The 24391-nt window shown below is 41.5% G+C and overlaps 1 protein-coding gene across 4 annotated transcripts in view; it reads right to left on the reverse strand.

Moving 5' to 3' along the window:
* The window catches only part of EWSR1 (EWS RNA binding protein 1), a 27604-nt gene extending 3270 nt beyond the window's left edge, over nt 1-24334 (reverse strand). Inside the window, exons 1-12 of one of the 4 annotated variants that reach the window (XM_029221826.1) lie at nt 24005-24334; nt 19670-19706; nt 19481-19532; nt 18112-18235; nt 12994-13180; nt 10595-10762; nt 8289-8500; nt 7187-7367; nt 4398-4432; nt 3831-3863; nt 3423-3541; nt 155-284 (exon numbers count right to left, since the gene is read on the reverse strand). In XM_029221826.1, the coding sequence (XP_029077659.1) occupies nt 155-284; nt 3423-3541; nt 3831-3863; nt 4398-4432; nt 7187-7367; nt 8289-8500; nt 10595-10762; nt 12994-13180; nt 18112-18235; nt 19481-19532; nt 19670-19706; nt 24005-24017 (1291 nt within the window). In that variant the 5' untranslated portion in view covers nt 24018-24334. The other 3 variants (XM_029221817.1, XM_029221831.1, XM_029221838.1) reach the window with 3 other exon arrangements.
* Nucleotides 24335-24391: the final 57 nt, after the last annotated feature.

Raw genomic sequence — 24391 nt, forward strand, 5'->3', positions numbered from 1 at the left:
CCCACAAGTTGACACAGGCAACACTTGCTACCAGACCTTCTGTGTGCCCCACAAGTTGACACAGGCAACACTTGCTACCAGACCTTCTGTGTGCCCCAGAGGAGGCAGAGCTAAGAAGGCTAGGAGCACACCCTTGTTGACCTAGGGTTCCTACCATCAAACCACTCGACGGCAGTTTTGGCAGTTGGCGGGTCTTCATAGGATACAGTAGCATCGCCTTTGGGCTTTCCTGTTTCCTTGTCCAAATAGATATGGATCATGGGTTGTCCAGTCCTCTTGTTTATCTGGGCATAAAATAGCATAATGAAGCTGTGACCAGAATATAGTTTTCAGGGGAAAATCCATGTGAAATTCTTCTTTTTCTTTTCCATCCAAGTTCTTTACTGTCAAAAACCAGTAAATTTTCCAGACACACATTCAGAAGGATGTTGTTATAGTTTATCTGAGTGGTGGAATTATGGGACTTATTTCCTAAATAGCTACCACAAATCTGTACTTAGAAGACGTTCCCTCTTAGATGTTTTATCATAAAACCAAAATAGGTTTTATCATAAAACCAAAGTTCCAAATTGTGTAAATGAACTTTACAGGTCCCGTTCCTTCCCCAGCCACCTTTTCCTGTGTCCCTGCACCTGCCCCAACACCCTGTAGGTCACACTAACAGGCACCCAGTGAGCAGCCACCTCTTAGGACTCAGGCAGGCTTTGATGCCATCATATAAGACACACCTCACATAAAGTAAAAATTACAATCATTAAGTACGACATACAGGGCTGTGAGTGTTCTAAAAGGATCTTGGTTATCTCAAGTTCAACACAGCCAGTTTTTCGAGACAGAACAGATGACTAGTTTTTCAGCTCAACACCAGATGCAAGTGGCTTGAATTCAAGAGCCACACTGCACAAGAATATGGCTTTATGTGTTTTTTGCATATGATCAAACTCTTATCTGCATTTATAAATTACGATACATATGTTATAATATATCGATACATATGTTATATATAATATATATATATGCTGATACGTATGTTTTTATAAAGGACATACATATAAACACTGAAAGGAAATGTGGCGAAATGGTACAAATGATGGGGTATGTCAGTTTAAAATCTGTAATTTTACAAAACTTTGATAGTAAACACTTAACTACGCATAAACCCCACATACCCAAATAAACATATTCACAAGTAGAGAGAAATCTCCTTATATGATTTAAGATTTACCAAAATCGCTGGATCAGAAAATGCCATTCAAAATAGACCATTAACTAAAAAATAAATCTAAAAAGATCTGCAAAACTTTTAAGGAGATTGGCTTTACCAAAGACCTAATAAATGGAGAAATACAATGTTAATGGGTCAAATTCTTATAGATTCAGTGACTTCCTTGCAGTGGTTAAGAATCCGCCTGCCAATGCAGGGGACACAGGTTCGATCCCTGCTCTGGGAAGACATGCCATGGAGCAACTAACCCCGTGTGCCACAACTGCTGAGCCCTCACATGCAGCAACGAAGACCCGATGCAGCCAAAATAAATAAAATTCTTACAGGTTCAGTAAACATCCAATAGGTTTTTGTGGGGTTTTTTGCCGCTCTGCACAGCATATGGGATCTCAGTTCCCTGACTAGGGATCAAACGAGTGCCCCCTGCAGTGGAAGTGTGGAGTCCTAACCACTGGACCGCCAGGGAATTCCTCCAATTGGGGTTTTTAAAGGAACTTCGTAAACTGGTTCTAAAATGTATATATATATAAAATGTATAGAGCAAGGAGTAAACAACAAAACATTTCTGAAGAAAAAGAATAAAACAGAAGAATTTGCCTTACTAGGTATCAATATCAAGCATAGAGTAATTAGCAGTGCTACTAGCACGGGATCACGCAAATTAACCAAGTATACAAAACAGCCAAGAAACAGCTCCAGGTAGAGGTGTACTTTCTATGTGAAAGCATTATACACCACCAGGGAGAAGATGGCTCTTTCGAAAGATGTTGCGGAATAAAAGGTCTTGCAAATGGAAAAAAATAAAGACACAAACCAGTAAGGTAATGACCTCTAAGTTCAACCACAGTAAAATTAAGAACTTCTACTCATCAAAAAAAAAAAATGAATAAGTGGGCCACAGGGAATTCCCTGGCGGGCCAACGCTTAGGACTCTGCCCTTTCACTGCTGAGGGCACAGGTTCAATCCCTGGTCGGGGAACTAGGATCCCACAAGCTGTGTGGCACGGCCAAAAAAAGAAAAAAGTGAGCCATAAACTGGGAGACCTGTATTTGCAACAAAGGACAAACAACCCAATGAAAAATGCGTACAAAACACAAACAGGTATTTCAAAGAAGATAGCGTGCCGTTATAACATTATTAATGATCAGGGAAAAAGCAAATTAAATTACATTTCCATTTTCTTCTACCAGATTAGTGAAAGTTAAAAAAAAAGGCGATTCCCGGTGAGGCTGTGGCAGGTGTGCAGTCAGAGTGCCAGTGGGAGTCTAAGCTGGTCAGCCAGACAGTTATTTTGAGGTTAAACACTGTACACATCTTAAGAACCAGCAGTTCTACACCTGGACATAGTGGGTTCTCATTATCCATGGATTCAAATTTGCAAATCTGCCTACTCATCAGTATTTTGCCTACCAAAATCAACACTTGTGGCACTTTTTGTGGTTACTTGCAGACCCCACCACCATTACAGCAGCTCAGACCAAACCATTCTAGCCACACTAGCTTCTTTGAGCTTACCAGGCAAGCTCCTGCCTCACTATTCCCTCCACTATTCTGAAATTATTTCCCTGCTCCTAGTGGCTCTATTCCTCATTTTATCCCTGTTCTATCTTGCTGTATTTATTTTCCTCCCTAACAATCACGATCACTTAACATAGTACAACTATATTCCTTTTTACAATATGTTCCCCACTATATGTAAACTCCAAGGGTTCTTATCTGTTTGTTTCCCAGTATACTGCCTTACAATAGTGTTTAATACTCTTCAAAAATTATGTAAAACAAAATATTACTGAGGACACATCTATAAAGTAAAGAAAGGGAATGATAAATTTCAGGATGGGAGTTGAGAGAAGGGGTAAAACTGGGAAGACATATACCAGGTACTTCAAAGGTACTCATATAAAGCCATACTTCCTAGGCTGGGGATATGGATACGTAAGTGTTATTTTTAAAACTATGTCATATTCTATATTTCACAATAAGTAATGTTCGTGTTAAGTATTCTTACAATTAACATGATAATTATAAAAATGACCCTGAGTTATCAAGTATCCTTAAATCATGTTTAGCATTTCTTTTCTATAAAAAATTTTTGTTTTTTGCTTTTTGTATTTTAAGGAGCAAACCACAATATGGACAGTCCAGAAGGAAGTGGTTGAAAGATCTGCCAGATCACATGGTCATGCTTTCACTTACCTTGACAACTCCACACTGCTTAAAGAAGTCTGCCAGATCATCTAGAGTCACACTGTCACTTAATCCTTGCACATAAATTGCACTGTTGTCACAGTCTTCATCTGGATCTACAGGTGGGCCTTCCAGAGAAAAGTAGACAAAGGGAGTTATTGTCATGTATCCATTAGAGCTTATTAACCAATGGTCACTACTGCCCACTGGTATTCATCACAAAGCTAAGAGAACTACCAACCTTACTAATAAGAATGACATGGAACTCTTGGTTTACTTTGATAAAGGAAGCCCCAAACTGCTCTTGACAGCAAGAGTATCCCATTGATTTACCAGGCTGTTGAACCCCAACACGCACTTGCTTCTGTGCTATTCATTTATAAAGCACAATATAAAAATCAGGAACTTGGGAGTTACCTAAATCAAGATCTGGTCCTTCGTCCATGGGTCCTGCCAACCAGGAAAGATCATATAAAATACTGTTAGTGCACGTCTTGCAAGCTACAAACCTTACAAACACACATAGCTATCTACTACACCACCATGTGATGGGGCTTCATTAAATTCAAAATGACCCGCACTGCTAAAATGGAGCAGTGCCCCTTTAACATCTGTGAAAGGTTTGCTAGGGTTTGCTTTTTCTTTGCTGGTTTGCTTTTAAACCATTAACCAAATACACTCTCAATGCTTATGTGCCAAATTAGTGTTAAATTTAAGTCAAATTTTTTCCTCCAAATAAACCAAACTTTAAAACTGTATTCTCCCCCATATTACAGAAGCAGTTGCTCAATACTTCAAGTTACCCTTTGTTTTGTAACCATAGGTTAACCTTATTACCCCTAAGACAATGCCGGCAGTACCCATTAGTCTCTTTTGTATAGATCATTTTTAAACCGCTTATGAAACTAATATAAAATTATAGTTTTCTAAATACTGACTGTATTTTTTTTTAAACACTATCCATGGTAATACTCAAAAACTTACCACCAGGCTTATTGAAGCCACCTCGCTCTCCAGCGCTGCTGGGGGGATAAACGAAGAAATGAAGGCCTTTCCCTTTAAAAGCCAGTACCGCTCTGAGCCTTGTGGGGGCTCGTGGGGAAGAAGGGCACTGGCTAAACACATCTCCAAACAATGCATCTCTCTCATCTTGTCACTATGCCTTTCTTCAGGGCAGCTCGCTCAAATTTCCTTTATATACAACCTTGCTCGTCTGATTGTACACACCACTGTGGTTGGTTCCTTTCATTTCGGGGGGCTGGTATTAATAGTGCAATACTTGGCAAATTGGGGAAAAAATACATCCCAAACACCCACCCCGTCAGCTGAAAAACAGGGAGAGCTTGGTGTGGAGAGAAGTAGCAAGCTGGGGTAACTGAATCTTTTCATGTTCATAAAGGTGCACCCTCAACCTCTCCCAGGGGAGAGCCAAGTGAGGCCCTGGGCTTCCTAACAAGTCACAGTATAATAAAGCAGGAGACACCAAAGTAAAGGCCTACAACACACACCAGAGGACGCATCCAGCCGATCTTCAGCATAAAGCCATACATTTCAGGGCACTAATGGGTTTAACAATCGCTGTGAAAGGAGAATTTACAACAAATACCAAGGCTCCACGGAATGGGGGTGCAACTTTATAGACATACCAGTTGAAAACAATGACAATGGCAGTATAAAATCACCGCCTTATGTATTAAAGGGAGAAGAAATATGAATTGGGCCTGTTTCTTTTTTAAAAAATTAAATAAAGGCAAGCTCCTCAGTGGGAGGCCCTGAGCTTTTTCTAACCAGTATTGCACCTTTAATACCTGAATATACAATTTCAAGCTGTTGCATGCAGCTTTGTTTCCTTTTTAAAAGTACACACCATAAAATGTTCTCTCTCTTTAAACACAAAAGTTTACACTTTAATGTTACACAATTCTAGAGTATTATACCTCCTCTGGTTCATTACCAAACAACAAGTATGCAGTTACCAAAGTTACAGAAGGATTCCATTTATACAATGAATACATTTTGTTAAAAATATTCTATGTATATTTGTCCTCTCCATATGGACACCGTGTCTAGTCCCACTTTTCATTATGCTGCCGGCTGAGTACTGAGTACGGGTACTTTTTAAGTATTGAAGTGTATACAAGGCTCTCACTTTGTAACCTGTAGCATATAAATGCGACAAAGCATGTTAAAAAGTTTCCACGTTTAACAGCCAACGAAAATATCAAAATACTGAGGCAATGAAAAAGGGCATGTTAACAACATTGAGTGCCTTACCTGCAGAAGACACTGAAAACCATCACCACACCACAATAAAAAAGAGGGGAGAGGGGAAAGCCCTTGTCCTGTCCCCAAAGGATCCAACCGACTGCTTCACAGTCTGTTGAAAAACCTATGAGGAAAGCCATGATGTTTTCTATGGCTTCAGGAGAGACTTCTCACCCAGAAAGAGGGAACCCCTCTACTAGCAAAGTCTAGCAAAATTAGTAGAATTATTACTTCTGGAGAATTAAAATGAATAACTTGAAATTGGTTTTGCAATCAAAAAATACTAGGATTCTAGGTGATTGGAAACGTGATGATAGTGATTTCAAGTGTCTACATCTATTTAAAACATCCATAAAGAAGGTGAAACCTTTATAATGGAATGACATTCTTCAAATCAGAATATTAATTTTACTTTATACCAAATTATTCGTAAGTTTTTGCATCTTGTAAAATGACTTTCTTCCAATAAAGATTTCACCGAAGACTTTTTAAGTTATGCAGAATATGCAAAACAGTATTTTAAACCAGTATTGTTCAATAGTAAACAGATTGCTAATGTAAAAAATAAAGACCAACTTTTTAATCTTGAAGTACATTTCTAAAGAAATTCTGTTCAGTTTTTCCTTGAACCTATAGTGGCACCAAATCCAATTTATACCTACTTTAACATTCTGCATAACTTTTTTACTATTTATATAGGGACAGAACACACACAGAACTAAGCCTTCTGGATTATGTTAACCAACATTATACCTCACCTTCATCAAAGTACAGACACCAGAAAGGGGAGAGGGTATGGGAGAAGGGAGGGGAAGGGTAGGCACAGGTAGCAGGGTTATGTTACTGATCTAAACAAAGTTTTCTAAACCAGATTGTGCCATCAATTAAAATGGTCAAACCGATTTAGACTTCTCAAAATCTCCAATGGGAAGAGTGATCCCATAATTATATACATTACTCTTCAAAAAGCTATTGGACTTCTTGTGTACCAGGTGCACCTCAGGCCATAGTTCAAGGGTTATGGAACCAAGATCTTCATCGTTATGTTCAACAGTTCCGAGTACAAACAGAAGTTGGGGACAAACATTGTGGAAGACAGCTGCATTCCTTTTTTGCAGTATATATACCAGGTATTTCAAGACAACCATTCAGAAGCAATTAGTTAAATACCTAGGGTTGTTTTAAGAGTTGTGTGTGTTCCATCCCAAGTCTTATTACCCACAGAGGCTTTGGACCTCTGGAAACCATGAAGGGAACTGAAAGCTCTAATTTCAAAACCATTCTTTGTTCTCCCCATCCCAACCAAGTAGATTGGCACTGAAAAAAGCAAACTGCCTCTAGATATGCCACAGAGATGACATTTCCATGTTTTGGAAGATGGCTTGGGCTCATCAGATTATCCATGGAAATGCAGAAATAAATTTCTTATGTCTTTCAGTCCCTTCTTTCCATTGAAAATCCTATGGATGAAACAAAATTAGGTAAAAGGAGAAAAGGTTTGCTCTTACCCCATTCCACCGCGTCCTCCTCCCCGCCCACCTCTGCTCATGCCTCCACGATCAAATCCCCCTCTTCCCCTGCCCCGGTTATCAGGGCCACTCATGCTCCGGTTCTCTCCTGGTCCGGAAAATCCTCCAGACTCCTGCCCATAAACACCCATGCTACTGGGGTGGTCCTGTCGGAATGAACCTGAGGAAAGAGTCACATCTGTAAGCCGTGGACCAGCATTTACACCACTGCCTGTTGTACTTTCTCCTGGAATCATAGAATTCTCAACTGCAAGGCACAAACCAAGGTACCATCTTCTTTACACCTGATTAAGCACCCCTGATCTTTTTAAAGTTCAACAAGAACAACTGGCTCATTAAGGCTGAAGTAACCTCATAGAGTTCATCTAGAATAAACCACTCCCAAACAAAAAAAGGACTCTGGTCCAAACAGTTTACAGGGTTCTGTATCCTAAGATGTCTTTAAAAAGTTGCTTCTTTAAACCACACTCAAGAAACAAAAATGGAGCCAGGTTTCTTGGGGGTTGCTAAGGGGTAGTCTCCATCAAGTAGCACTACTCATCTCATGGTCATAATGAGACATACTCAGGATGGAATTTAGTTAAAAGACAACAACAATCCAGGTAAGAGATTAAACTGTGAAGACAGTTTCTTGAGTTTTTGGTTGCTTTCCCACATAAAACTGTAAGCATTCTGTGAAACTTTTTTTGGTTTGTTTTATGAATGTAAATAAAAACAAAACATAGCATTTTGTTAACTATCAAAATTGCAGTAGTCTTCAATAGCTACCTGCTCACTCTCTCTTAATAAGCTGGGGTGGGCAGGCCATAAGAAATGCTGGCTTCACTCACTGTATATAACCTCCCCAAAGAGAGCAGGGCTGGCAGTCTACAACATTTTCTCTGGTCAGTTACAAACTCTCTTTTCTTGTAAGGCATACTAATAACAATTAAATTGAAGAAAAGCCAGGATATTAGCCAGGATATGATACCTTCAAGATGCATCCTGGAGTTCAAAAGTACACAATAGTAAAGAGCATTTCCCCATTTCAGAAACTCCAAACATAACCATTCTTATTTGGTTTTCTCTCTTAGCAACTCACTCTGCTGCCCGTAGCTGCTGCTCTGTTGGCTATATTGACTTGGAGCCTGGCTGTAGGATCCAGTTTGGGGGGGGTAACTAGTGGGCGGCTGCTGCCCATAGCTGCTTTGTTGACCATAGCTACTCTGTTGTCCATAGCTGCTCGGCTGCCCATAGGTGTTCTGCTGGGAGTAACTGCTCTGATCATAACTAGTCGGCTGTGTAGAAGAATAGCTGAAAGTAAAAAAAAAAAAAGAGCTTGTTAGGAAGGAGAGACTTATTATTTTTTCTAGTCCCCTAAACATGAGACATAAATAGTACATGACATAGAAATCCTTAAAAATGCAGTTACTTTCTACATATTAACATACAATGAATTTAAAATAAGCAAATATTTTTGTATTCAGAATAAAACTCTGAATGGAAGGGAGGGGATATTATTAAAAACAACCCATTTATAAAATGTACAACCCTAGAGCCTCTCCTTTACCCCCACCCTCATGAAAACAATAGTTATTCTCAACCAAATTCAAGGCAAATTGGGGAGTTTAGGTGCTTCCTGTATTAAGGGAAGAATATGCAGATGTGCTGCCAGGGAAGGTTGCCCCAGCAAAAAAGGCACTGAGAAAAATGAGGCAGTTAAGTGCGGTATTCAGTCCTAAGGCTGCCTCCAATAATTCCCTTGAGTGATGACAATTTTTCTGAAGCTAAAAGGCCACTTGGTGTGTGTTTGGCCACTTTTCTCTTGAGGATAAGTCTAAGTTTCAAACTGCTTTGGTATGTACACAGTTTCAAACTTTCAGACATGCCTGATCATCTACGAAATCCAGGCATTAATAAAGAAAAGATGGACAAGGAAACGTCAGTATCAAGGCATTGTATGAAAGATGAATATTACAATGATATTCATCTTCACACATGTCAACTACAGAGCAGGGAAACTAAACAAAGATACATTCTTACACAGAAGTAAAGCTTGAAAGAACTGGTATTAAACTCTGGATGAACCATAATGAAAAACCAAAAAGACAACACATTTTACAATTTTAATTCTAAGAACAACAATTTTAAGTATCACCACCTCCCTCACCACAGCTGTAAGGATTCAAAGGCCTCTCTTCACACTAAGTGCACCTATTCCACTAGCCAGATTAAGTGCTCTCAGCATGACAGCTGTGGGTGGGCCCTGTGGAAGAACTGCTAGAGCCCTGCCCACTGCTGCTCCAAGCTGAACAGAGACACTTACCAGTCAGCTGTATTGGCTCATAAGCCTGCTCATGTCTGCTGTACTTTAATGTATAAACCAATGAAATGAGTACAAAAAGGGGAACTGTTAATTCTACCAAAACTAAGTTAACACTTTAGGACACAATTCAGACAATTCATTTGAAAACTTGCATCAAATTAAATGTGAGAACTTGCAGTTCTTCCTCTACTTTAAAGAAACCAAAACTGGACATTGTAGCTGCTGGTGTGGTTAATGTAAGACAAAATACAGAACAAGTAAACTCTTAGTCAAAAGGAAGGGCCTTGGCCTAACCGTTAAAAGGCTGGTGCATGGACTTCCCTGGTGGCCCAGTGGTTAGGAGTCCGCCTGCCAATGCAGGGGGCACAGGTTTGATCCCTGGTCCGGGAAGATCCCACATGCCGTGGAGTAACTAAGCCCGTGCTCCACAACTACTGAGCCTGCGCTCTAGAGCCCACGAGCCACAACTACTGAGGCCTACATGCCTTGAGCCCGTGCTCCACAGCAATAGAAACCACCGCAATGAGAAGCCCGCGCACTGCAGCCAGGAGTGGCCCTCACTCGCTGCAACCAGAGAAAGCCCGCACACAGCGACAACCCAATGCGGCCAAAAATAAATAACTAAATAAATTTATTTAAAAAAAAGCCTGCTGCATGAATGGACCTTTAAATATAAAATGATTAAGGTGAACTTTCTTTTTTTCGAAAAAATAATGCCCTGCACTTTACCCAGCTCAAATGCATCGGAGAATGTGGCTTCTGTGGTTCTGTTTACCTGCTTTCATTGTTTCTCATCTGAATAAACTAAAAGAAAAAAATTCAAAGAAAAAACCTAGAGTGATAAAAACGTATTTAGAGAGAAGAGTTTTTGACTGTCAGGCACTGCTATCAGAACTTAGGACCTGAGGTGTTTTTTTTTTTTTAGGACTGAGGTTTTAATGTATAATATGTGGTCAGGCTTATCACTGGGAGAGTCAGATAACATAGCCCACCTGAGGAAGCAGAAGCAAGCTGGTCAGCCTGAAAAAAAATCTGTTTTGTTATTCTACTAGCTCACTGGACACAAGAATGAGAAGACTGACCTGGTAGGAGGATAGGATGGTGGTGCTGTGACTGGCTGCATGGGGTAGCTCCCAGGTACCTGGGGATAACTGTAGTTACTCTGTCCATATCCTAGGCTGGGCTGGTTGTAACCCCCTGTGCTAGATTGAGGTTGACTAGTCTCAGCGGGTTTGTTACCATCCTGCGGTCTAAAAGGAGAAATAAAAAAGTGAGACTTTTTTCTCAACCACAAAATTCTTGGGTAAGAACTCTACAATCTATGAGCAATAAGCAATGTTAGTATTGAGCTTGGAAATATATACAATTGCAAAGCGAACTACATCAAAACCCAATGTCGGTCCAACTGTTTCTGCTGGAAGACAACACTAAAGATGGGGGAGACTTAATCTCATCCACAGAAGAGACATCAACATGCTCCATTCATTCCATATCAGCAGCTACAAAAGACAGTTACGGGCTTCCCTGGTGGCGCAGTGGTTGAGAGTCTGCCTGCCGATGCAGGGGACACGGGTTCGTGCCCCGGTCTGGGAAGATCCCACATGCCGCGGAGCGGCTGGGCCCATGAGCCATGGCCACTGAGCCTGCGTGCCCGGAGCCTGTGCTCCGCAACGGGAGAGACCACAACAGTGAGAGGCCCGCGTACCGCAAAAAAAAAAAAAGGCAGTTACAATACTTTGTGCTGCCCATTTAAGAGATGTGGGAGGGGAGGTGGTTTGTTCGGCAAGAAAATGCCTTTTCTCAAAAAGGACCATTAAAGACAAACAAGAAACTTTAACAATAATGCAAATTCTGGGTCAGAGTAACATTTACAAAAGTCCATGGCATTTATAAGTTTGGACAATCTGTGGGTTTATGTCTCTTTTTATGTTTCTCATCTATTAAGAACAGACCTGAAAAAAACATTTCCTAACTTGAACTGCCATAAATTAATCTAACCCTGCCTCAGTCTCCATAATGGAAATACCAGAGTAGGGCAGGGACACACACAGGGATGGAGACAGACAAACACACACACTCCTCTCACGCTCAGATGAACTGGAAAATATCCTTGTTAAATGACGAAAACCAATCTTAATCCCAAGGAAAAAAAAAAGGTTTCTATTATCCCTTTACCCTAACAGTTTATAACAGGGTTGTAGCAAAGTGAGCATATGCTATTTTAAGCAAAGCCCAAGAATCAGCAGGCAGACCAGGGAGGATGTGGAAGCACTGGTTTCTCCAAAGAGCTGAAACAGGTCACAAGCCCCCTCTTTCTAGGGGAAAAGGGAGTAGCTATCACTGATCACAAGACAGCTGTTATAAAGTGTTAAGGATCGAAAAATTAAAAGGAACCAAAAAGGATGATTTATTCAAAGACCAATTAGTATATACCCCCGCCCCCCAGCTATGGCTTGGATATACTGTTGCAATGGAGCATCAAATGGGACTTCAAACATCTGAGAACACTCTAGGTCAACTGAATTGGGACCCTACAGGAATCAGCTTAACACTAACCACTGCACAGGCTGTCTAGAAGAGGTAAATTACCAAGTAGCTCTGATTACTCACTGTGCATTTTAGAAGTAATCTCATGAGTGTTTGCCAGAGCTAATTTCTTACCTCTACAGCAGACAAAAAGTCTAGGTTACAAGTTGATCTCTTGTTTACTCCCTAAAAAGTCTTCTTTCAAACCAGAATTCAATGTTCCTTCAAGACTGTATGCAGAAGCCACCTAAGTGCATTGCCTAAAGCAAAGACCTGAAATCTTCTGTTAAGTAATAATTAATACTGTTTACTTGCTAATCAGTCACGGAGTATGAACTCTGCTCAAATATTCACCCTATAGCAGGGCACCCAGTTAAGAATTTATACTTGCCTGGGATAGTTAGATTACCAACCCAATACATAATACAGAGAAAATCATGTCACCAACGTTTGACTTCTGGATATGGATATACCCTTTACTGACAACTGGATCGTGTGACTATTTCCTGAACCACATGATTCTACCCCCATCCCAACTGTGAACTAGTGTTCTTCCCAAAGAGAAAGGTGTTACCCATTTACAGGGTCAATAAAACCAAAGGTAAAAGCATCAAAGTACAATTCTATCAGTTGTTGTGAGGAAACCACACTCAATTTTCTTCTGGGTTTAGCAAAGTAAATAACCAGCTTCCTCCTACCGAAAAGTCCACTCTTCTGAAACTAGACAACCCACTCAGTGACATTCCTCATTTTGGCCCCTGGATGGCACCACTTCTCTACTAAATGAAGAGTACTGTTTGTGGTGTGACTGTAGCGGGTGAAGAACAATTAATTAACACCTAAGTATGTGAGTAAGCATTACAAAGGAACCAAGTCATACATTCTCTAAGTGAGGCTTGCTCTCTTTTCTGAAAGCCTGAGGATGCTGTGTTAGGAGTAGGTGAGGGGGCCTTACCTTGCAGGCGCGGTGGCTGCTGGCTGCTGCCCATAGGCTGGATAAGCAGGCTGAGTGCCGTATGCAGACTGAGCTGCATAGGAGGCCTGGGTGGTAGTGACTGTAGCAGTGGTGGTATCATAAGCACCAGTGCCGTACCCCTGGACAGGCTGACTGTATGCCTGGGGGGCAGTTGGAGTAGAATATCCTGGAATAAAGGAGAGCTACGTCAGATTTCTGGCTCCTCAGAGACCTGCCTAGACACTCATTAACAGGACAATCTGTAAACCACCTACTTTCAACCATCATGATATTTAGCTCCTTTAAATATTTCCCCTTCAGTAAAAATAGCAACAAACCAATATTTAAAGCCTAAGTTCTCTGAAAATACTCAGTTTTCAGCAAAGCACTGTCTCTTTTGCTCTAAACCACACCTAAAAGAAAGGAGGAGAGAGAGTAGGCCACAGAAAGTGCTGGTATAGAAAAAAGGGCTCCCTTTGCCCCCACCTCGAAAGCATTCAATAGGGGACAAGTCTGCTTTCACTAATTCTATAATCCAACAGGAATAAAATGTCACAGAAAGGGAGGTAAAAGGCAAATGACACAACATCTTTAAGTAGCTATAAAATAATGATCCAGGTACAAGTTTTAGCATTAAAACCTATCATTTGGAACTATCTGCTTTCAGCCCCAAGCATCATGGGCAGTTCACGTTTAAGGAAACTGGAAATTGCAGAGAACATGTGTTTAATTTTCAGTGAGATGTTAACAATTGATTAAACACTCTAAGAACTGCTAATTTTGTTTCAGGTAACAAACAACTAAGAAAATGCTTGTTACCGGCACTAAGATTTGAAATGGCACATTAGTAATAAAGACATACTACAAATTATATTTGCTTATGTACATGACCAACAAAGGCTTTCCCTATTTAACTTTTCTGATAAATTATTTTAAATTAAAGTTAACATTCCCAAAATAAACAATGAAAAGGTAAATGTTTTTCACATAATAAAACCATTTGAGATTCTAAGCCGGTCATCAAATTATCCACCCCATTTCTCTTATTTACCCACCACAAGCAAATGAGTCTTTTTCCTGCTCAGCAATACTGGAGAAGGACTCTGCAGCCCCCTTGCCATTTCCCTAACCAAATGTTACAGACCTATTGTCACAGGTGTGCAGAGCCCAAGCTAGGCTCTTTCCCTAGTTCCTGCCTCTGCCAAACCAGGCAGGATCCATGCCCTTTTCTTTTTTTGCCATACTGCTCGGCTTGCAAGATCTTAGTTCCCTGACCAGGGACTGAACCCAGACCCTGGAGTCCTAACCACTGGACTGCCAGGGAATTCCTGGGATCCATGCCCTTTCATCTGGAACTTGGGCTTGGAATGTGACAACTCCCACCCCTGGACCTGCAGCTCCTAACTTGCGTCCCTTTCCTACAAGAAGTATTATAACCTTTCCTGGTGCTTGGCTTCCCTCCCTCCTACTCCTCCCTCACGGTCAACGAGCACAAGTAAGCCATGCAATAAAAAGTTGGGTCTAGCTGTCAGCACTTATGTCCATCAAAGAAAAACCCAAATCTCACTAAAGTAAAAATGTTTCAGTACTTAAACTTCAGTTAGAATAAAGTGTCCTCACTATATACACAAAAATAAATACAAATACCAACTTAGCCAAATACCAACAAATAGCCAAAAACAAATACCAACTTCCCTTTGTACAATCTAAAGTGTCATCTTTTGTAGCACAGAGTATACTACTTTCTTCTCCATCCCAAACATTTTAGGGAAATTCTGAAATTAATTATACACATATTTCCTTCTCAAACAGGGAGCCCCAAGCACTGGAAGTTTTTCAAGTTGGCATATCATTCATCTGAACTGTTTATTTAAAAGTTCTTTGCAGAATCCTAATGTCAACCACATAAAGCACTCATTTATTTACTGGAATCTAATTCCACCTACCCTATTACTCCTACACAGATTTTTTTTTTCCCCTACATGACAGGCCATCTATAAGATTTACAAGAAGAGGACTTCCCTGGTGGCGCAGTGGTTAAGAATCCGCCTGCCAATGCAGGGGACACGGGTTCGAGCCCTGGTCCAGGAAGATCCTACATGCTGCAGAGCAACGAAGCCGTGCACCACAACTATTGAGCCTGTGCTCTACAGCCCGCGAGCCACAACTACTGAAGCCCGTGCTCCGCAACAAAAGAAGCCACCGCAATGAGAAGCCCACGCACCGGAACGAAGAGTAGCCCCCGCCTGCGGCAACTAGAGAAAGCCCGCAGGCAGCAACAAAGACCCAATGCAGCCAAAAATAAATAAATACAGTTAAAAAAAAAAATTTATAAGAAGAACAATTAAAAAACAACAACAACAAAAAGTGACAAGGGCAGTAACTCGTGTCATAGAAGTATCCAGCAACAGAGCCTTGCAGTGCTAAAGATTACACAAATAGACACTGATTAATCATCTTTTTAAAAAATTAATAATCTTTTAATTAATTGTAGTACCCGCACAAGCAGCCAATCAAAATGAGCAAAAATTAACAGAGCAAAATGATTTAATGACAATAAAAAAGACCAATAGCAAAAAGACAACATATCTACTATGTGTTGATAAATTTAAGGAAAAGGGTAGTAAGAAACATCACACAAACCAGAATTTTTGTTCAACCTCAACGGTAAAAACTAAAGTCTAAGATTTCTATTCCAATTAAGAGTTGAGATTTATATAGCTCCCTCTCATGAAGCTTAATTTTAAAATATTCTGTAAGTGTCTTTTTATATATTTCTTCTAATAATTATCCAATGACTCTTTTAAAAATAAATTTATTTATTAGTTTTGGCTGTGTTGGGTCTTCGTTGCTGTGTGCGGGCTTTCTCTAGTTGCAGCGAGCAGGGGCTGCTCTTTGTTGTGGTGCGCGGACTTCTCACTGTGGTGGCTTCTCTTGTTGCAGAGCACGGGCTCTAAAGCGCGGCGGGCTTTAGATGCAGCGCGTGGGCTCAGTAGTTGTGGCTCATGGGCTCTAGAGAGCAGGCTCAGTAGTTGCAGCGCACGGGCTTCATTGCTCCACGGCATGAGGGATCTTCCCGGACCAGGGCTCGAACCCATGTCCTCTGCATTGGCAGGCAGATTCTTAACCACTGCGCCACCAGGGAAGCCCTATCCAGTGACTTTTATGTGTAAAGACAGTAAGAGGTAAGGAAAAAAGCATTAAGTGTTCCTGAACCTACTTACTACTGTCAGGGTCCTGCTTGGTTTGGTTCAGCCTCAATCTGCTCACTAGGTTTAATTTTAGTTCCTACAGTCCAAAAGCTGATGGAAGAATTTGGGGAGATATGAAGGGTCTTCCATAAACTACAAAGTGAAAACATGGCTCCACAGAATCTAGAAGACTACTGTATTTCCTATAAATGACTTTATCATGTTCTTATAAAATGATCCAAAGGCTCCAAAGGCTAGATCTAAGCTGTATTACTTCAGATGATACTTATTTTTAAAATAAGTTAAGGTCAAAAAGATACAAAACATCTAGCTATAATAAATCAGTCATGGGGATGTAATGTGCAGCATGATGACTACAGTTAGCAATACTGTATTGTATACTTGAAAGTTGCTAAGACAGATGATCCTAAAAGTTCTCATCAAAAGGATGTGTGGTAATTCATGTTAACTAGAATTACTGTGGTGATTTCACAACATACACAAATATTGAATCATGTTGTATACCTGAAACTAATGTTATATGTCAATTACATCTCATTAAAAACATAATAGCTTGAAAATGTAAAGTTCATCTCACAATTTCAAAATTCTGTGCTAAAAATACAAACTGCAGAGTCTCAGTTCCAGCTCTTCCTACAGTTGCCAACACCCACAGAAAGTTTAAACATTTCCCATCCTATTCAATGATATGCATTAATGAGATAGATTAGGAAATACTTCCCATCAAATCCAGGACATTGTCACGAAGTGAGATAAATTACAGGTGGGTTTCTCCCTACTAATGACTCTGATAGACCATATATAACTTGGGATTAAAGATAGTTTGAAAAATCAAAGTTTTTACATCTTAAAGGTAGGGATCCTGAAATGTCACACAGCACCAAACATAAAAAGTTATTGTAAAATTTTCACAGGCTCCATTTCAACCCCAGTATTAGGATACAATTTATTCTAATTCTTAAAATAATTTTTTTTTTGCTCCCTGGAATGCTGTTACATATATATTTAAGACATACTATGGATTAAAATAATTCATTAACATTTAAACAGAAAATAAAATGTGTCTGGACCGGAAGCCAACCAACAGACAAACATAATACATGCAAGGTGGCAATCTGTTCCTCTGAATAAATCTAATCATGCAATCTATCCTTCAGGGAATGGGGGAAATCAGCTGGGGAGTAGTCACCTGAAATACCTTTGAGAAGGTGAACAACTATTATTAAGGCTTGACACAAAATAATGTAAAATAAAACAAAGCGAAACCTTTCCCAAAATCACATAAAGAAAAGGGACATGAATCTGCGAATGGCACCTGAAGCAGTTTTCCATTAGCACCTTATTGTGTGTGATGTTAGAAAGTTTGAGGGTTAAACAAATGAAAACACCTAAAGGGTTAACATTACAGGGTTAGACAAGATGGAAAGCAATTCCCATGCAAGAATGAGCAGGATAGTCAAACCTGTACTGGTCCCTTCTACTGTGGAAAGCACAAAACAAAAAGTAGAGGGCACACTATCAGATGAAGCAAACAGATGTGAAAATCAGTTTGATTTTTAAGCAGCTCAGTTTAAGAAGGCTCATTCTTTCCCAGTATTAGCATTAGCACAATCTCTTATATATTCTCTATTTTGTCGTGAGATTACTCAATACACTGTATAAAATAGCTAGCATGAAAAGTTGTTTTTTCCCTTGGAATTTATCCCACCCACATTCTATCAGAGATCCCCCAAGGAGAATATAATGAAAAGGAAAAAAACAAAACAAAAACCCCCAGCTCCTCCTAAGAATAAAGGATTCCCAAACGCCAAGGTATCAACCAGAATATACACCCAAGAGCACAAGTAACAAGCTTCTTAGCAAACACCCTAGCTAATGTAACCCCAAAGTCTCTCTAGAGTCTTACCAGTGGGAGGCTGTCCATAAGAAGTTGCATAGGCGGTCTGCCCATAGGTTGCAGTGGTCTGAGCCTGGGTATAGCTGACATCAGTGGGCTGTCCATAGGTTCCGTAACTTTGTTGCCCATATGCCTGCTCAAAGAAAATGGATTTAAGAACTTCATATATGAATCTTGCATTTTAGCAATAAAATGGACTGACTTCTAAGTTCCTAAATTGGAAAACCAAAGTCAAAAATATGCTTTCTAATAAAAAGGTTAAAAAAAAACAGACAAGTGATCGCAGTATCATGAATGCTTGTTTCTCCTTATCTAATCCACTCATATTTTCATAAACTACAAAAAAGTTCCTGAGATAATCAGGCAAAACCACAGTTTAACGATACAGGAGATTAACAAGATGCCCTCAAATGATTAACAATGAGGGAACAGGTGTGTAATTGCCAGCACTGAGTGTAGCAGTTTTAGCAAACGGAAACAAATGCTAGGAAGATAAAATGAACAATGAAAATGAAAATGGGACTAAAATCTGTCAGACAATCTTGAAAACTATATTTTCACCTTGAGACAAAATTTTAAAAATTATCATACCACTTCAAAGAAAATGAACAAGAACGCTGCATGTCTTCTTAAGACAGCAAGACTGCTGTCTTTTGAACCTGGACATCAGTAATACTTAAAACCTGGCAAGGAATGAACTGTTTTTTCAGATATTAGCAAGATCACATTCTAGATGTGAATGACCAGTTATGTAAGATCAGCCAGAGACATCACATTCTGCCTGTCCTATAATGTTTCCATGGCAGAGCTACTGTATCCATTTTATGCCACAGACCATTTCAGAACTTGAGATGATACTGAGAACACTAGGTGGCTAATTTCTAGTATCTGCTAGCCTAGACTTTAGAATAGACTCACGTACTAGAAAGAGCTCAAAAGCCCTATAGTTAGGCACCCATAAGAGTTAACCCATCACTTAATGTGTGACCAGTGGCGAATGGTGTAATATCTATGCACTGCAATTTTTCATCTGCAAAATGTCATAATACCACCTTCCTCTGCAGAACTGCTGTATGATTAAGTTAAATAAATTTAAACACAAAATATGTAGAAGGAACAAGCATGGAGCAAAACACCTAACTTGAGAAACCATACTAGGGAGGAAAGGAGAGCTAGCAACTCCCAGTTTGAGGATGGTTTCATTACAATGGCACTCCCACTGTGAAAGTTTAAACACCTGTGTATTTTATGATTACAAGCACATTATACTCTTCTACTACCTAATTTCTGAAGAAGATTTGTGCTAGCTATTGTTTCAATGGCTGATGGAAATATTTAACTTGGGGATGCAGCCACAAATAATTATCTTAAAGATTACCTGGGTGGTCTGTGCATATCCTTGAGTGGGCTGGGCGGTGTAAGCACTGTAGCTGTAAGAGAAATTAAATGCAAGAACTGAATACAGAAATCCAGATTCCATTACTAAATCCTCTACCATTAAAGGAGGCTCTGTACTCTAAAAAGCAACGAATCACACCCAAGGTACTGCTGTAAAAGTTTGACTTACCCCTGCTGGGCTGCAGCTTGGCTGTAGGTACTGTAATCTAGAGAAAACAAGGAGAGAAAATAGTGTGAAGCCAACGTTCACAAGGAGAAAGGAAAAAAGGGAGGAAGGAATTCAGGTGGCAGGAAGATGAATTTTAAAAACTGTATTGAGGGACTTCCCTGGTGGCACAGTGGTTAAGAACCCGCCTGCCAATGCAGGGGACACAGGTTCGAGCCCTGGTCTGGGAAGATCCCACATGCCATGGAGCAACTAAGCCCGTGTGCCACAATTACTGAGGCCCGTGTGTCTAGAGCCCGTGCTCCACAACAAGAGAAGCCCCCGCTCACCATAACTAGAGAAAGCCCACACACAGCAATGAAGACCCAACACAGCCAAAAATAAATAAATAAAATAAATATATTAAAAAAAAAAACCCACAGTATTGAGAGGACCTACAGGACAACACAGGTCCAAATGAGTACCTCTTATCTTTCAACACCAAAGTAAAAAAATCTGAGCCAGTTAAACAGAAAATTTGAACAAAGTGCCAGCTAATGAGGTCAAGATCATCTGATTTGGCAAAGATACTTTGCATGTTCCCATGACTACAAACTTCCCTTAACTGTAGGCTGTCATTTCAAATATATGATCATCATCCTAAAACTAACAGAACAAGATAAACTCAAGAGGATCGGAAGTTTTACCTTCATATAAAAAGGAGGCATGCAACAATATAACAATGTTTAACACCAGAATGGTTATACCAGTAGCTACATCTCCTCAAAAACTAGTTAAAAAAAAAAAAAATCACTCCCTCACTTTAGCAAGTTAGACCAACCATAATTCCCTAGGAGGACTGTGAAATGAAATGGCAGAAAACAAGAGGACAATCATCTCAATCCAGTGTTCTAAAGGGTTTGCTGACTATATGAGGGCTACATCTGTAGAATAATTAAAAAACTAGACACATTGTAAGTACAAGTGAAGCAGTCAAGGCAGAATCATGATAACTGGCAGAGGAGAAAGCATTTAATCTTTGGGGGAATAACTTGGTTTTAGGTAACATCATCTTTTTAAACTCAAGTGATTTCAACTTAAAAAAAAAAACAACTTATCTTCCCCTCTCCTCTCTAAGTAAAGCTTCCTACAACTTTCCTTTTCATAAGAAATTTACAACACGCACAAAAAAGGACTAAAAGTGAAAACAAAAAAACCCCTCTGGTCCACTGAGGCGTCTGCAAGTAGTGAAAACAGAAAACAAAATGGTTAAGAGGTTTTCATGGCACTACTGAATCAAACATATATTTTTAAAGAAGTTAATTATTTTTTTAAAATCCTGCCCAATTCTTTTTTTTTTTTCTGCCCAATTCTTTGCTCTCCACAAGAACTATGTATCTTATTCTATAAGGCAACACTGTCATTAAGGCAGACCAAAGGGTCCTTTCTTCTCCAATCAGAAAATAGTCCCTCACCTGAAAGCAACAGTTGACAGCTCTTTGTGGAGGGGTTTCTAATCCCACTCCATTCAAAGCCTGCTTCACAGTTCACCTGGCCTGCCCCCAGAGCATTTTGCTGAATCCATCTCTTTAACTTAGCTCATTTTTCATCTCTCTACACTTCACTTGACCACTTTCCTTCCTCTGTACACCCTTAACTCAGAACCCTGAATCATCAACATTATCAGATCAACGGCCAAAGGCTATGTATAATGAACAAACTGATTTGTTCAAGACAATCTTAGCTCTGTATGTGACATATAAAAAACTAAATGCAAATCACTTCTTCCATGTTGTAGTTACAAAATAAACATACCAATGAAGCATCAAAAATCAAATATTTCAAACTACCTTCTGCAGAGGCTTCTGTATGAGAAATGATTCTAAATAGCTGACATGTAAGCTCAATGTCTGCAAGAGGACTGCTACACAAGAACAGTTATGTAAAACATCAAAGTGGCGAAGCTGACATGAACAAGGAATGATCTCAGATCCATGGGAAACCAGCTGATTTAGCCCCATATTGGTGGGCTACAGGAAGTGGCAAATGTGCTTCATGAGAACTTATGTTATCTACCTACAGCATACAAACATTATATGGCCTCAAAAATCTAGTTACACATTTGTCAGATTTTTTAGCAGTTATTTGTTTTGTTTTGTTTTTTAACTACCAAATCTGCAGCTGAAGACTACACTAAAAATACAGGACAGGTTGAGAAGAGAAGGGGCTGTGACTGGGGTGGGGGTGGGGGACCTCCAGAGTGCTGACAATGTTCTATTTCTTGGTCTGAATGGTGGTTACCTGGGAGTTCGCGTTGTAATTCTTCGTTAAAGTGGACATATACTCTAGGTACTTTTCTATATATGCTACACATGAGGAGGAAAAACAACTAACATTACCCAAGGTGGTGGCTTTTAGATACTTTAAGGCAGTCACGATCAAGAAACTGCAGAGATTTAGAGTTTCAGACTAACATCATGAGTTAAAGTCACTATGGGACAACTTTGTGGGAGCCAAAATACTTTGCTGTAAGGTCAGAAGCTAAAGGCTGAAAAAGCTCTTAAAAGGTCTAGCCTAACCCCTTCATTTGGACTGAAAGGAAACCAAAGTCCAGATAAGTTAGTGACCCCCCCCCCACAAAGGGCCCCCAGCCAGGCCTACTACTGTGTGTCTACATAATCCATAATTGTAATTCTAATATAGTATGTGGTGGTTACCAGTAAAAAGAGGTTGAGCAAAGTAGAACGAAAAAGGGGCAAGTCCAGCCACACACAAATTTGAACACACATATTTACTCCCCAAACGTTAACAGGGAAGGGAGAGTAGCACTCCTCCTTACAAAATCCTAACACTGCAGGGAAGAGGAAGGTGGAAAGGGCTTTGAGGAAACCATTTCCCACCAAGATGTGTGTAAGACTGTGGTTATTTCAGAGTTCTTTCTTCTAGGGGCACTCTGTACCCTGGCACTAACAGCCAGCATCTACCTGCTTGTTTACTGACCACATAGTTGCGGAGAGTTCTTAAACTGTCATTCCGTTGCTGGATTCTGGACCCTTTTCAAATTAAAACTCTGAAGGACCCAGAGCTTTTCCCATCTTCCATCTTCTCCAACTGCTTCTTAAGGCCTGGAGTCAGGCTGCCTAAGAACACCCCCGGAGGCAAAAATGCCCCACTCAACCAATAACCACAAGTTAGTGCAGGAACAGGCTGCAAACCGCAGGTCACGTTTAGGCTACTCTCTTACACACTCCGGGCGTCAAGGACCACCCCAGACATCATATTCCAGCTCCCACCCCGGGCTTTCAAAGTCCAGTCCGCGCCTCCTTCCGCTCTCTTCTATCAGTCCACGAAATAAACAAGCCTCTCGGCTTAACCTAAACGAATAAACGTGCGAAACGATTACTTAAGTATAATTCAAACGCTGACTGGGGCCTTTTGTTTCCCCTAAGTCAAAGAGGCCAGAAATTTCTTTCGGTGGGGATTTCTGGCCACACGACCCGGGTTGGCCTTATACAAAAAATCTCCCTCGGCGTTTGCTGAAAAATGGCTCTGGGAATTGCCTTTTGGGGCGGTAAGGAGAATTAATAATGGTAAAAACCGAATCCCGAAGAGGCAGCCGATTGGGGGGCTGTAAAGGAGCGTGGGAGGGCACTCCATCTAAACCCCAGTTCGGGCAGAAGTTCGGCTTGGGGGTTGGAGCCCGCCTTAGACGCAGCTCTGCGGCCCCGGACGCCCCAGCCGACCCGGCTTTAAGAATGACGGGGCTCCTGCTCATAGGTCGGCGCCCCTCGGCTCACAAATCCGCGAAACCTTTTCTATTTGCTTTTTTCCCTCGTCTTCTCGGTGAGGCAGAGGAAGCGCTCGGGCTTGGACTGCCGCCCTGGAAATGGGGTTGGGGTGGGGAGAGTCAGAGGGTCAGCGGGCCTGCGGCTTCTCGGGCCGCCGCCGGCCCCCCCCACCTCCGGTTTCGGGGTGCCGGGCCCAAAGCCTAGCCGAACCCTCCCCCCACCCCCACGCGGGGGCCCAGAGGCCACAGGCCCCGCCCACGTGGCGGGCTACCCAGGGCGCGGGGCCCGACGGCCATCACACAATGGAGACCAAAGCAGGCCCCGCGCGTACCCGCCGCCTCGAGCCCCCGCGCGCGGGGGGCGCCGGAAGGTTCCAGAACCGGCCTGCCCAGTTGGGGGAGGGGAGGGAGCGGAGGGGGACGCCGGCCGTCGAGCTTCTCGAGCCGCGACGGGTACCTCACGCCCTTCTTGGCAGGTCCACTCAGTCGTCCCGGCCACCCCGAGAAACGAGCGGCCCCCAATTTGGGCATCCCGGCCGTCGCCGGAGCGACCGCAGTTCCACCACACTCACCCGTGGACGCCATTTTCTCTCTCCTTCCTTCTCGTTCTCTCAACGTCCGTCTCCCTCTCGCTTTCCCTCTAGGCACCGCACTGCGCAGGCGCGAAACCCGCAACCTCGGGCGCTACCATCGGGCCAGGCCACGGGGGTGGGAGAGGGAGGGACGAACCACAGCTTTCGCGCCCGCAAACCTAGTCCTAATCCTCTCTAAAGAGCACCGGATGTGACGTGTGGGCCAAAATAGCACCGCAGGGGCGGGAGCGGCTGGCGAGCGGATCTTGGTAACAAGTCGGAGTGATTCTCCGGTTGATGCTAGGTTGTTTGGAATGGTTACTCCCGCTGGCTCTAGGGACCGTCTCTGAAGAGTCGGCCTTGGAGGGAAACGGAGGCCGGCGGGAG

Source organism: Monodon monoceros, unplaced genomic scaffold, assembly GCF_005190385.1.
Source record: "Monodon monoceros isolate NGI ecotype Baffin Bay Population unplaced genomic scaffold, NGI_Narwhal_1 Super_Scaffold_1, whole genome shotgun sequence".
Taxonomy (NCBI): Eukaryota; Metazoa; Chordata; class Mammalia; order Artiodactyla; family Monodontidae; genus Monodon; species Monodon monoceros.